At 32.9% G+C, this 13,522-nt stretch overlaps 2 protein-coding genes across 2 annotated transcripts; one reads left to right on the forward strand and one right to left on the reverse strand.

Moving 5' to 3' along the window:
• Positions 1–1,461: 1,461 nt before the first annotated feature.
• On the reverse strand, positions 1,462–5,169 carry LOC143537912 (pentatricopeptide repeat-containing protein At1g10910, chloroplastic-like). Its single transcript, XM_077031575.1, has 10 exons — positions 4,805–5,169; positions 4,596–4,680; positions 4,195–4,458; positions 3,327–3,629; positions 3,140–3,244; positions 2,954–3,053; positions 2,538–2,857; positions 2,287–2,463; positions 2,070–2,198; positions 1,462–1,981 (listed from the first exon to the last, which is right to left on the reverse strand). Exons 1-10 carry the CDS (start codon positions 5,047–5,049, stop codon positions 1,751–1,753), a joined length of 1,959 nt encoding a protein of 652 aa, XP_076887690.1. The 5' UTR covers positions 5,050–5,169; the 3' UTR covers positions 1,462–1,750.
• Positions 5,170–7,384: 2,215 nt separating this feature from the next.
• LOC143537913 (RNA demethylase ALKBH9B-like) lies at positions 7,385–10,492 on the forward strand. Its single transcript, XM_077031577.1, has 6 exons — positions 7,385–7,583; positions 8,480–8,956; positions 9,145–9,230; positions 9,322–9,632; positions 9,733–9,804; positions 9,897–10,492. Exons 1-6 carry the CDS (start codon positions 7,424–7,426, stop codon positions 10,180–10,182), a joined length of 1,392 nt encoding a protein of 463 aa, XP_076887692.1. The 5' UTR covers positions 7,385–7,423; the 3' UTR covers positions 10,183–10,492.
• The last annotated feature ends 3,030 nt before the right edge of the window (positions 10,493–13,522 follow it).

The following is a 13,522-nucleotide window of genomic DNA, read 5'->3' on the forward strand; positions in this document are numbered from 1 at the left end:
ATGATTGGTTAAGGCACATATTGTGAGGATATTAATGAAGTGAAGGAAGGTATGGATATGTCACGTGCAAACGCACAGAGTGGTTTGTACATGTACATCACTACACTCTAATATCTGTTAAGTTATCCATCCAAAATAAGGGTAGTTATGTAATATTGCCCTAAAACTATTTACCCTGATCATCTTCATGGTCGTTCAATATTATCCAGCGACCACTAACTCAATCCCTGCGACGATTAACTCAAGCCGGTGACCACTAATTGAATCCGGCGACCATCCCGTTCATTACAGTCAGCGCCGGCGCTGGCCTTCAATCCGTCTCGTTCGTTCAATTTCAGCCCTGTTCCTTCTGGATTTTGCAGCCCCTGTTCCTTAAGAAAAACTGATATAATTCTCGAACCAGAAATAAACATAAATAGTGATGAACTGATTATGTAAAAAGTTGAGGGGTTACCTGAAATCAATACAGACCTGATCGTGGCTGTAAGGGTTTGAGGGTGAGAGAAGAAGAATTAGGGTACTGCTTGATCGTGGCTGCTGGAGTATCGTGGCAAGAAGATCAATTAATTAGCTTTTTTAAAACACCAATAAGCATTTTTTCAAACTCAATCCCAAACATGCTCTTAGGGTTCCATATATGCTCTGATCATGGCTGCTGGAGCATATGACAACCAGATTGATCGTGAACAAGAAAGGGGGGTGATTTATTTGTTATAATCAATCAAGGGTAGAAGAGTAATTTCATGACTATTTGGATGGATAACTTAACAGATGTTAGAGAGAGGGACTCATATAGTTCAGTTTGTAAATCATGGGGATGTAAGAAGTTCATAATTTTTAGCAGGGACTAAATGTGACTCCGTAGAAAGACCACAAGGACTCATTTGACAGTTTTCTCTTCTTTTAAAAAAGTTTGTAAAATAGGTACAACTGTACAAATCTTAATCCTCTTAGATATTGGGCCCAATCTTTTTGTTACCCATAACCCATTTGAGGTATTGGGCCTATGATACCTTTTATTTCGTTACTTGTAAGGGTCTATTTCGACTCGATCGAGGCATTTAAATTCTCGAAGACGGCCATGAATATAAAATATTTAATTAAATAGGTTAACCCAAGCATGAGACGTTTACTAAACAGGTTGTATATAACAACGCAAACATTGATTATTTTCATGGCTTGTATTATACTGTGTAAACCCAGGGGCTGGGTCATCTTATGATGACTACCTCTCTATAAAAAGTAAAAACCCATGAAAGCCATAAGGCATGAACACGCTCTAATGCAACCTTCATCTCGCTTCATTCCCCATTAAACTCTCTCTAAAACCATGTCACCAAAGCAGGTCAAATGCCACCTAATCTGTTTATAAGTTTGTCATATTTTTTATTATAAACAAAAGAACCTGACTTTAAAAAACTGCATATCACTTGAAACATTTTAATAACAAATTGCTTAGCATACACTTTGAATTTTTGTATATACAATAACACATGTAACATCTCTTAGAGGTTAAAACTTTTACATTGTACAAAGGAAGCATCACAAATTTACATATTTCTGTTACAAATATGTTTCTTCCTATATCCAGCCGATAATAAATCTAACCCAACTCTGTTATGTTAAACGGGCAAAGCTAAAACTTAGTCAGGCTCGGCTCACTTACATGCTTTTGGACGACAAATCCCATTTTGACCTATTATTCCGACCCAAATATGGAAATGATGGGAAAAAGAGTTACCAAGTTTCTTCATCTTTTACTTGTCTCTTTCGCTTTCAATGTTCTTGACATCACGTGTTGTTTAGACAAAATCTCAGCCGTTTGTTGCCGTCCAAACATGTCTGCGTTCTTTAGTATCAAATTCCTTGTGGACGGGTCAACAACATAGCCTTGACCAGACATCCATTCTAACAGCTGAAGTAACAGATCCTTCTTTTCTGGTTGAGCTATGTATCGCGTTATTGCCATGGAAAATAAACCCTGTAATCAAAATAAAAAAAATATGAAAATACGTAACCTTATCACAAGTTCATCTCATAACAAACAAATAACTCGTATATTCAATTACCTGACCAATCTTGTACCCCGAGTTGTGTATAGCCTTCATGACATCATTTATCAAATTAATATTACCGAATCTCATAAACGAACTAGAAAACCTCTTCATAGCAGGCCGAGAGATCAACTTTGCATTATCCTAAACATTATATCATACAAACTATCACAATAAAATCTCTTTGAACTTCAAATGATATAATTTCTACAAAAAAAAACGGTAATGTTACCTTAAACACAACATATGCTTCTTTATAGAGACGACCACCTATGAGAATATAAAGAATCTTCTCGTGAAGATCCTTGCACATTGGCTTTTTGCTATATCTCAGCATATTATATACCATATATGCTTCTTGTTGGGCGCCCGTTTTCCCAAGATGAAACATTAAATTAGAACAAATTTCCTGCAAAAAGACGATAAAATAAAATTAACTTAGAAGACAATGTTGGCTATAAATACAGAGAAAAACAAAATTACTTCATCTGGTTGTTGGCCTCTGTTATGCATATCTTGCAGAGTTTTAAATGCAAGCATATATAACTTCTCCTTGACAAAATACTTGATCAAAATATAAAAAGTAGTTCTATCGGGACTAATTGCTAATTCATCCATTTTCTTCATCAAATTCATTACACTCTCCATTTCTCCCGTTCTGCAATACGCACACAGCATCACGTTCGATATAACAACGTCGTATTTTTCATATTTTGCTTCGAATTCGGATGCTAATTGTTTTGCATCATCAAGGAGTCCATGTTTACACAAGGCTGAAATCATGATGCTGTACGAATACCCGTCTGGATGTAATTACACAGCAACAGAGTTTAGTTTTAACTTGCAAAATTTATTATGTAAAATATCAAAATACATATTCAAGAAAATACTTTTCACACCTGTTTTCACATTTCTTCTCTTCATTTCATTAAACACCAACTTAGCTTCATCTATTTGTCCAGCTTTTGATAGAGCATCCATTAGCAAACAATATGGCATCTACTTATAATTAACCAATTAGTAATTACTTATTTATATAAAAAAATTAGAAACAAATTAAAGAGTGTATATGGGTTCTGTGTTACCTCTTCTTCAGCATAGCCGAGGGCTTCTAGTTCAGTTAATAACACTCTTGCCTTGTCAAACAAGCCTCCTCTGACATACACTTTCAACAACGTTGTCAAAACAACCTGCAACATTAACTTATGAGAAAAAATGAAAATATCTAAACAAAGTTTGAAAATTATATCGTGTGAAGCATAAAAAGCGTACCTTGTTTGGAACTAACCCTGATGATTTCATCTCGCTAAATATCTCCTCGGCTTTCTCATAATTTCCATCCATCGAATATGCATTAAGCAAAGAACTGTAATGAAAGACATTAGGAGTGTGGCCTTCAATCTTCATTTGGTTAAAATATCTCTTGGCTTCTTTGCATTGGTTACATGAAGCGCAAACGGATATTAGTGTCCCGTATATAACACTATCCATTTGTAACCCCTTGTCTTTGAGCTCTTGAACTAGCTCTGTTGCTTTTGTGTAACCGTCTTGGAGTTTTGCACAACCCGAAAGTAGCTAAAGAAAAAGACAATTTAGCACCATTATTTGAAACAAAAGTCAAACTAAACAAACTCATAATTATAATATCAATCTAAATCTTGAACGAAACAATTTAAGAGGCTGTGCGCATTATAAAAACAGGGTGATGTCAAAGATACACCACCCATGAAAGTGTACACCAGCCCACTTGTCACATCATATGGGCCAGGCCATATGAGTCAAATGGGTCGTAGCAAAAAAGAGTCATGTGGACTGTATGGATTTGTCATTGTTCACATTAGTCATTTCATTTGTCAGTCAAAACACCATATGGTTGTTTGGTTTGGCCCTCATACGCCCCATAATACAGCCCGCATGACACGCCAGTAGTGTTTGTTTATATGTCCCCCTTAATACACTTTGCGCAACTTTACTCCATTTGACTTGTTCCCTTTCTAGCTAAAAATTTTATGACTTAACCCGTTTGAGATCAAACACAACCCAAATAAGCCCATTCATAGATAAGCATGTTGACCTTGCCACCTCTAAATTTATGCAAGATTTTCTAAGGGCTATTTGGAATTATACATTATACGCGTACCGTGCTATAAGTAACAACATCTGGCACTAAACCGTCGTGTTTCATCTGACGAAAAAGTTCAAAGCTTTTCTCGAGTTTACCATTCTTGATTAAACAACCAAGAACCGAATTACAAACAGACGGATTAACCCTTATCAACCTATCTTCAATGCCATTGTATATCTCCAATGCCTTATTATGATTAAGGCTTTTCCCCATGAGTTTTATGTAACTACTATAAGACGCAAAGTTTAGCTTCCCGTATTGCTGCATCCACTCAAAAACCTGCAATATTTCCAAAACAAATCTTTAGCAACCCCCCTTTGACTTTTGAAGTCAACTTACAAATTGTCAAACCTAACACAAACTATATTAACTTTGAAATTGAAATGAACATGTTATGCATCAAACTGAAAAACAACCTGAGAAAGCTCCTTCAATCTATTTTGCTTGCCGAATTGGCGCATAACGATATTAAAATCCTGCACTTGCAGCACATCTCCTGACCTGTACTCAAATAAAAATTAAAACTTTTTCATTCAAATATCAAAATTAACAACAATTAAAACATGGGTATTACATTTGCAACCAAACCCATGTTAATTTTGAATATAAAGATTAAAAATATTACCTTGAAAGAGCCAATTGTAAATCACTGGACTGTTGAATATCAAGAATGGCTGATTGTCTAGCTTGGTGGGAAACTGAGACGTATTGTTTGGACTTTGGTCGATCTTGAGAGTGAGTCCGGAGTGTTGTAGGGTATTTGGTGGTAGAATTTGTGGATGGAGAGTGAGAATTGGTGATGGGTCGGGTTGAGAATACTGTGAAGGAAATTGAATGAAGCCGGTGACTGAGAACAGATGAAATCTCCATTAATGGGTCGATTTGTGGGTGGAAAGCTGCAGGAATAAGGTAGGAGACGAGTGTCTGAAATTCTCAAATCTGGAATATGGGTTCAAGATTTTGGATGGGTTTAACCCAAAAAGATGAAGAAGAAATAGCCCCCCTCAAGTGTGCATCTATACCTTTTTTTTTCTTTTTTTTTTTATTTTTAGAACGATATTTTTTTTTTATTTAGGCTGCCGCACCTTTTGAAATTGGAGAGTCCTGATGCCCCACTCTGGTTAGACTATGTTATCTTAATCGGGCACACGCTAGTCTTCAGAGTTTGTCTTGAGCGTTCCTCCGGGAAACCATACCGTCGACTGCCACTTGACAGTCGTTGTACCGCCACAAGAGCAGAACTTTCTGGCGTAACACACGGTGGGACGAAAACCCGGGTGGGCTCCGAGTTCAAACTGGCAACCTTTGCACAAGGCCTAGCTCAATCTTTCATTGCCAAATATCCATCCAAATGTGACACAAGTGGGGTTCAAAATCGGGTCTTCATTGAAGAATTCAAGCCTCCTACCACTAGGCCACAAGTGAAAGAGTACATCTATACCGGGTTGAATCCTGAAGTTCAAAAAAATCAGATTTTTGTTATAAAAAAATATTAATATAATAATTACATGTCATAAATATATATTCTTTTAAATTGAAATGTGTATATAAAAGAGTTTATGTTTAAAGAGTACATTACTATTTAATTTTTGGTGACATCTTCATATTGAAGAAAACTTTAATATTTTTAAATTTTTTTTAATATTCAGTTTTAAAAATCAAAAAATTTTTCATTATTTATTATAAGAATATTGCGATAGTTAAACAGCTGTGTGTTTATAAGGACAACATGAAAGTTGTTCAAAAAGGAAAAACTGATGTTTTTTTTTCTATGGTCGGGTATGGAATGTATAACATTTTTGTGAAAGACTTTAGTCTTTAGCTACATATTTCACAAATGTCTAATGGTTTTAAATGTTGCTTTCAGTGGCATTGATTCATTATTGTATATAGATGGTAGAACAACTCATTCTCTATTTAAAATTCAAATATGTTTAATGTTATAAAATGACTATATTTGTATTATATGTTTTTTACATGATATAAAGAGACCTAATTATCTTTTTTTTATTTGTAATAAATTTTTCATTGTAATTTATACATTAATTTATCCCGTGTAATACACGAGTTTTTAAAGCTAGTGAAATTATATATAAATATGTTACATAATTCATCTACTTGTATATATAATTACTCTACTTTATTTTCACATTTAGAACGTCAATTTCATTTGTACGTTAATTTTCCCTAATCTTCTATGTCTCCACTTTATTTCTATTGAGATTTTAAATCCAAGATAAATATAAATAATATCACAAGTAATATGGAATCAAGTTAAATAATTTTAAACTTGGTGTCTAAGTAAGAATGATTATTTGTATTTAAATTTGGTAGTAAAAAGTTCAAAAATCAAATTAAACTTGACATATATAAAGACGCGTAATTTTATGATTGAAATAATAAAAATAACTCAAAAGATTTAGAATGATTTTCGAAGATAACGGGAATTAATTAATAATAATATTTGGGAGATTAAAGCGAACAAAACATTTTGTTAGTTAAATTAAAGTTTAAAATATAGTTTTTGTAATTTCTTTTATTATTTTGATCCAAAATTTCATTAATTAGTTCTTTTTATGTTATACAAGGGAAAAGTAAAAAACTGAAAGAAATGACATAGAATGTTGAAATCAATCATTATAACTCAGGCTAAAAAAGTTATAAAAATTACATATACACTTATAAGGTGGAATTAGAATTAAAAGAGCAACTTCTATGAAGATGATGACTTCTGGTGCTCCAACAAAAGTTAAAATGAAGGAATAAGAAATTAATAAAGTTGGGAACTAAAGACGGTGGAATTGAGTGGTCAACATAAAACACACGTATACTTGAAGAAAACAATAAATTAAGCAATGGTAAATAGAATAATAGATTTGTGAGCAGAGAAAGACAAACTTTTTAATATATATAATAATATCAACATATTTATATTTTGTTTAGTTTAGTTATCATTTATTATTTTTAATCTTTTTTATATATTTCAAATTTAAAAAACCGTTCAATTTTTTTTTTAAAAGTTACTGAATTTTAATTTATAGAAAAAATTGATTTGCCAGATTTGGTATACTTTAGGTAAGGGTAAAGTGGGCATAGTAAAAGTAAAAGGGTTAATATAAGTAAAAGACACATTCTGTTCATTCACATTCACTCGTGCAACTCCTAAACACTTCTGTCTGACTTCTGACTTAAGTTTCAAATTTTAGGGTTTTTGTTTTTTTCTTCAATTTCTGGGTTGTGAAAGATGAACGGAATACGTTTCGGCATGGGTGTGAAAAAAGATAAAGATTGGTTGTCAATTCTTAAGGGTTTTGATCCTGAAGAAATCCAACAACTGTTTTCTGAAACGTTTTGTGGTCACTGTGAGAGTCTTCTTCATGATCGTGTCATATCCATCGATAACAGTGAGCCTTGATCTATCTTTTTTTTAATTTTTTGCTTTGTAAAATTATAATTAAGTTTGTTTTTGTGAATTGTGATGAAACAGTTGTTAGATAATTTGTATGATTTTGATTAAATTGAGTTTAATGGATATTGATTTCTTAGTGTTTGCATATGAAGTTTTGTTTGTAATGTCTGCATATTTTATAATATATTTTGACTTTTAGAAGTCAAAAGTATTCTTAGTTCACAAAAGTGGCTATTATCTGATTTATTTGTAACTTATGATGTTGGGTAGGGGTGGCAAATGGGTTGGGTTGGGTCGAAACGGGTCCTGGGTCGGAATGGGTCAATTAAAAAATGGTTGTTTTGGTCCGGGTCGGAACGGGTTAGGGTCAACAGGTTCGGGTCAGAACGGGTCCGGGTTGGAATGGGTCAAGGTCGGAACGGGTTCCGCATCAGTTTTTTTTTAACGAGGACAACGTAGGAAACATTTTAGTTTTTTCACATTTTTCGTTTTTTATTTATATTTTGAGTTATGATTTTTTTGTTAATTTTTTTGAAATTTTTTTGGAGGGGTTTTAAATTTTTATTAAGATAAAAAACCCCTAAAAAAATACATAATGTTGGGTAGTATCATAAATTATTGAGAAGTCAAGATCGGCACCTCTTATGATTCATAATGCATTAAAAATAATTTAGAATGAATCAAAAACCGAAAAATAAACAAGTGTTGCTTTATAGTGTTCTTGAAATTCTTTACTGCGATTGTTATTCGTCAAGTCCGACAAGATATATATTTTATTTATGAAGATAATATTAGCAGCATTTATTTGTAAATTAAGTTGTGTTTTCTTTAGTTTGTAAACTAGTTTAAAGTAGATGTACTTATTGCATATTCTTTTTTATTTTCTGGCAGGAAAACGCCTCAAGAAATCATCAATCTCAAGTGTCGACTCTACTCAATCAGACGATATTCATGACAGATGTTCAGTGTCTTGTATTGAAGAATCTTTGAACAAGAAAGATTCTTCGGGGTTCAGTCACTCGGGAAGTCAGAAACGCTATGTTGACAAGTTCTCCCCAGCGTCAGTGGACAACAAGCGCGTAACCTCATCTGGTTTATCAAAATCTGGTGCATTGTTTGATGATGGAAAACATGAATATTCTTCAGTGGAATATGAAGCGCAGTCGGAGGATCAGAAGGAAATGTTGAGGTTTATGAATGTTGGAAGAAAGACCGACTTTACACATTTTGAGAAAGTTAACGGGAGGAACGTGAATGTGGTTCAGGGGCTTGAGTTGCACACTCAAGTCTTTAATGCTGAGGAGCAAAAGAAGATTGTTGAATCCGTCTATGAATTTCAACGCTTGGGCCAAAAGGGACGACTTAGAGGTATGTTATTTGTATTCTGTTAGCACATTTATTTTATATTACCCGTTCAACATAAAATTATTTATTTTATTCTTTTATTTGTTAGTTCATAACTAAAAGTTTCTTACATAAACCGTTATTATTAACACCTAGCTTTAAGTACTAAAATTGTGTCGTTTCTTTGTACTGATAATGATGAAATTTTGCAGAGCGGACATACACAGAACCTGCAAAGTGGATGCGAGGCAAAGGGCGCGTAACAATTCAATTTGGCTGTTGCTATAATTATGCAGTGGTATCTATCAATTTCATCACTCTTTATTATTCCTATTTAGTGTATACATTATATGGTTTTGTATTGACGTTTTGTCGATCAAAATTTTCAGGATAGAAACGGGAACCCCCCGGGAATAATTAGAGACGAAGAAGTTGATCCTCTACCTCCAGTATTCATAAATATGATCAAAAGACTGGTGAGGTGGCACGTTCTACCTCCAACGTGTGTTCCTAACAGCTGCATCGTGAATATATACGAAGAAGGCGATTGCATTCCACCGCATATTGATCATCATGACTTTGTTAGACCATTTTGCACAATTTCGTTCTTGACCCAATGCAACATACTGTTTGGTTCAAACCTCAAGATTATCGGTGCTGGAGAGTTCGCAGGCCCGTTTTCCATATCTTTACCTGTTGGGTATGAAATTATATTTTCTTAAGTTTTTTAGTTTATGATTATATTTCTATAAAATAAATTCTGAATGTGATGGTTGACTTTTCAAACTTACATAATGCAGATCGGTGCTCGTGTTGAAGGGTAACGGTGCTGATGTCGCCAAACATTGTGTCCCAGCTGTACCCGCCAAAAGGTATGATCTCGATTCTCAAATAACGTTGTCATATGTATAAGTGTTCAATTCATCATTAAATATGCATATTGATTTCACTGTTTTTATTGCAGAATTTCTATCACATTCAGGAAAATGGACGAGAGCAGGATTCCTTACACTTACTCACCTGATCCCGAGTTGCAAGGTCTACGGCCTTTGACCGTAACTTCACATAAGTCACCACCCCAACAAAAGCCGATCAAAACTAATGAAACATCTCGTGTTTCTGTTCCTGTTCTTGTTGTTTCAAATCAGAGCAGGCCGTCTCTCTTTAGTGGAGAAGATGATTTCCCACCACTAGGATCTGCAAGTGGAAGCCGGCATTCGGGTTATAAGAAGAATGTTTCCAAGGCTTGAAGTTTGTTTCTGTAGGCTGCTGGCAAGTCTCATTAGATATTAATTCATTTTGACGTGATTAGGAAAATTGTATGGTATCGATTTGATCGTTTAACGCTATGCTATGTTTTGATTTGTTCTATTTTTTGCTGTAGGAAGTGAAATAAATCAATAATTCTGTAATGATTAAATAATGGAAAGTATTGTTTTTATAATGACTTGAGTAGTTTTTCTTCACATTCAAAACACATTCTTAGATCCTAGATGTAGTCAAGTAATCTTGTGGTGGTGAAGCTTGGACTAGGTCACGGGGTTGACCAAAGTCACTGAGGGGTGACTGGGCTCAATACTTATAAAACCTTTTGGACGAAATTGCTAAAATTTACACTACGAAACGAAAAAACGGAACAGCGGGATTGTAGAAAAAATTAATAAACACATATTTGACAATCACCGTCAAATTAGAACATCAACGAGTCTGCAGAACTGGGGTCTCCCTTTTAAGTTTTTACCTGTAAAAGAGAGTACAAAGAATTCAGCAAAAACAAAAGGGGAAAAAAATTGAAGTTTTACAAATAAATCCTCACTTGTTGCCACTTGTCACGAAGAGCCCAACTGAGAATCAAAGGCTTTCCAATATCAATAAAATAACATCTAGGATGCGGTATTGTAAATTTTGTTACTAGCCATGGTTTCAAAAAATACCCAAAATGACGATTTAAGAACGTTGGCCCGCCTTCATCCGCCATCCGCCCAAACTTAAATCAATAGAATCTAGCCATTTGTTCATGTTTGTGAGAGCCGCCGGAATTTGTGAAGACAGACCAAGTTATTTGTACGAACCGACATAATTTGTATTTATTATTATTATTATTATTATTATTATCTAATATTAAACATTTTAATATGAAAATAGCAAGTTATAAAAGTAAAATAAACTTTCATATAATAATTCTATAACAAATTATAATGGTATTATAAAATTTATAATAAATTATAAAGTTATAATATAAATTAAAACTGTTATGAAAGACATAAATTTTTTTATATAAATTTTACTTAAATTAATTTATAAAATTTATTATATAAATTATAAAATGTTATAATATTGTTATAATAAGTTTAAATTTATTTAAACCGTTATATAATTAATTAAAATTTAAATTATAACATTACTATAACATTTTAAGATTTTTATATAATAAATTTTATTAAATTAAATAAAAATTATATAAAAAGTTATGTTATATTTTTATATTATAACACTCTACTTTATTATATAAATTTGATTGTAACATGACATTTATATTGAAATTATTATATAAAATTTTATTGTTATTTTCATATTGAAAGATTTAAAATTAACTAATATTTAATGAATTATGTCACTTCATACAAATAGAGTTCAAATTCCGCTCCAAAAAAATAGCTTCGTCAATCCTTACTAATAGTTTAGTCGGTTCTCACAAATTCCGGTGGCTCTCACAAATATGAACAAAATGCTAGCTTCTACTGGTTTTAAGTTTGGACGTATGGCAAGAGAAAAAACGGCGTCTCACGGCACTACTAGAAAACAGTAATGTTTCCCACAAAAATTTCTAACGCAATTCTTACAAACGCTATTTCCAACACTTTCCAACGAAATTCCTACGCAAAAGGAAGATAGTGACAAAAAGAAATTGTGTTGGAAATGCGTAGCAAATATTCCAACACATTTCCAACAAAAAAATGAGTTGCACGCTTTTATGTAACCTTTTCGTGAGAAATGCGTAACAAAGAAAACAAAATAAATATAAGTAATAGATTTCGTTGGAATTGTGTAGAAACTATCCAACGCAATTTTAAGGAACAGTTAATTACAAACTTTTGTCATATATATAAATTATTATTATTATTGTAGTTAGTTATGTTGATTTTTAATATTATTAATTTGGTCTCTTTTTAAGTTGTTGATGACAATGTTATGAATTTATTAATATTTAATAATATACACATGATATACATATAGCGTTTGGACCGAGCCCGAGCTTCACTTATTGAGATCGAGCCAGTTCGCAAGTCTTTTTTAAAGGGCCAAATAATCTTCCAAATGAGTTACTGGCTAAACTCACCATATCGGGATAGACTCACCTTTCGATTCTGAAAAAAACCCTCACATAAGGACAATGCCCGTGAACACTTGTCCGAAGGCGCGGCGGTACGGCGAGATAAAACATGTTTAGTTCATAGATCAAACTAATGAATGTCACATGCTCGCTTAGTTTCTCATCATCAACTTAGTGCCGCTGAAACTATATGCATGCAAGCCTAATGAGCTTCTCATTTATATATATATTTTTTAAAATATAATTAATAATAATGTTTTAATATGAAAAAATAAATAAACATAACTAAATAATATATATTATTTTATACATAAAATTACAATAGAAAAAAACATATAAAATAATTACAAATATATAAAAAGGTAATTAATAAATAGTAAACAAAACGAGGTCGAGCAGAGCTTGAGTGAAACTTTACTTACGAGCCAAGCTCGAGTTTGTGCTTTGAAAGTAGAGCTCGAAACAAGCCGAGCTCGAGCTTCGTGTAAGTTAAACGAGCTGATCCCGAGCTCGACTCGTTTGCACCCTTAAATTGAGGAACTCAGCTTAACGCGTGCTGGTCTTTGAATGTATTTAGTTTATTTTTTCAAAACATTTTTTGTTTATTTATAAATTTTAAGGTTCATTTAAGCAGTTTGTTCCTAATTATAATTCCCTCCCTATTTTGTTCACGTTAACCGTCATGAAACTCACGCCCTATCATCAACTTACCGTTGTTTCTCTCTACAATTGTTTGCGATTGAAATCGCTACAAACCAACACTGTTGCACCAGCACCACCACTAAATCATCTTACTAGCCGCCACCAACTAAATCATCTCAAGTCAGGTTTTGTACTTGAGAGCATAAGATTTCAAGTCTTAACGATTACCGTCATACTATTAGACCAAAAAGCCAATTGATGTCAGTAAATTATTGATATATATATATATATTAATTTAATTATGTTATTTATTTGTTTTATAATTAAAATATATTATATTTTTTTTACCATATGCTTTTTTTTCGAAATTATTTATGTATAACCTAATATCTATAATTTAAATATTTAATCATATATGATAGAAGCCGTATTTTAATAAGAATAATATAACTCCTAAAATTTGTATTTTCCCACCATCGACTCCCTTCCCTCCCTCCCTCCCTCCAAAACATTTGATTTTCCAAAAATTTTCATTTTCTCACCACGCATACCATCTTTTATGGTCTTACTAATAACCGATAACAATCGTGCTAAAAAAGGCGGCGGAGTTCGAG

This window comes from Bidens hawaiensis, unplaced genomic scaffold, assembly GCF_021521415.1.
Source record: "Bidens hawaiensis isolate Kalapana, Puna unplaced genomic scaffold, B.hawaiensis_p1.1 tig00011436_1, whole genome shotgun sequence".
In the NCBI taxonomy this organism is placed as follows: domain Eukaryota; kingdom Viridiplantae; phylum Streptophyta; class Magnoliopsida; order Asterales; family Asteraceae; genus Bidens; species Bidens hawaiensis.

What these genes read in the sequence shown, in the direction of transcription:
- LOC143537912 (XM_077031575.1), bottom strand. Translation starts at nt 5,049, where the DNA reads ATGGAGATTTCATCTGTTCTCAGTCACCGGCTTCATTCAATTTCCTTC. An exon ending in CAGGGTTAGTTCCAAACAAG is followed by an intron (nt 3,245 to 3,326) that starts GTACGCTTTTTA and finishes TTAATGTTGCAG; the next exon opens with GTTGTTTTGACAACGTTGTT. An exon ending in GAGAAGAAATGTGAAAACAG is followed by an intron (nt 2,858 to 2,953) that starts GTGTGAAAAGTA and finishes AATTACATCCAG; the next exon opens with ACGGGTATTCGTACAGCATC.
- LOC143537913 (XM_077031577.1), top strand. Translation starts at nt 7,424, where the DNA reads ATGAACGGAATACGTTTCGGCATGGGTGTGAAAAAAGATAAAGATTGG. An exon ending in CCAAAAGGGACGACTTAGAG is followed by an intron (nt 8,957 to 9,144) that starts GTATGTTATTTG and finishes GAAATTTTGCAG; the next exon opens with AGCGGACATACACAGAACCT. An exon ending in CCAGCTGTACCCGCCAAAAG is followed by an intron (nt 9,805 to 9,896) that starts GTATGATCTCGA and finishes TTTTTATTGCAG; the next exon opens with AATTTCTATCACATTCAGGA.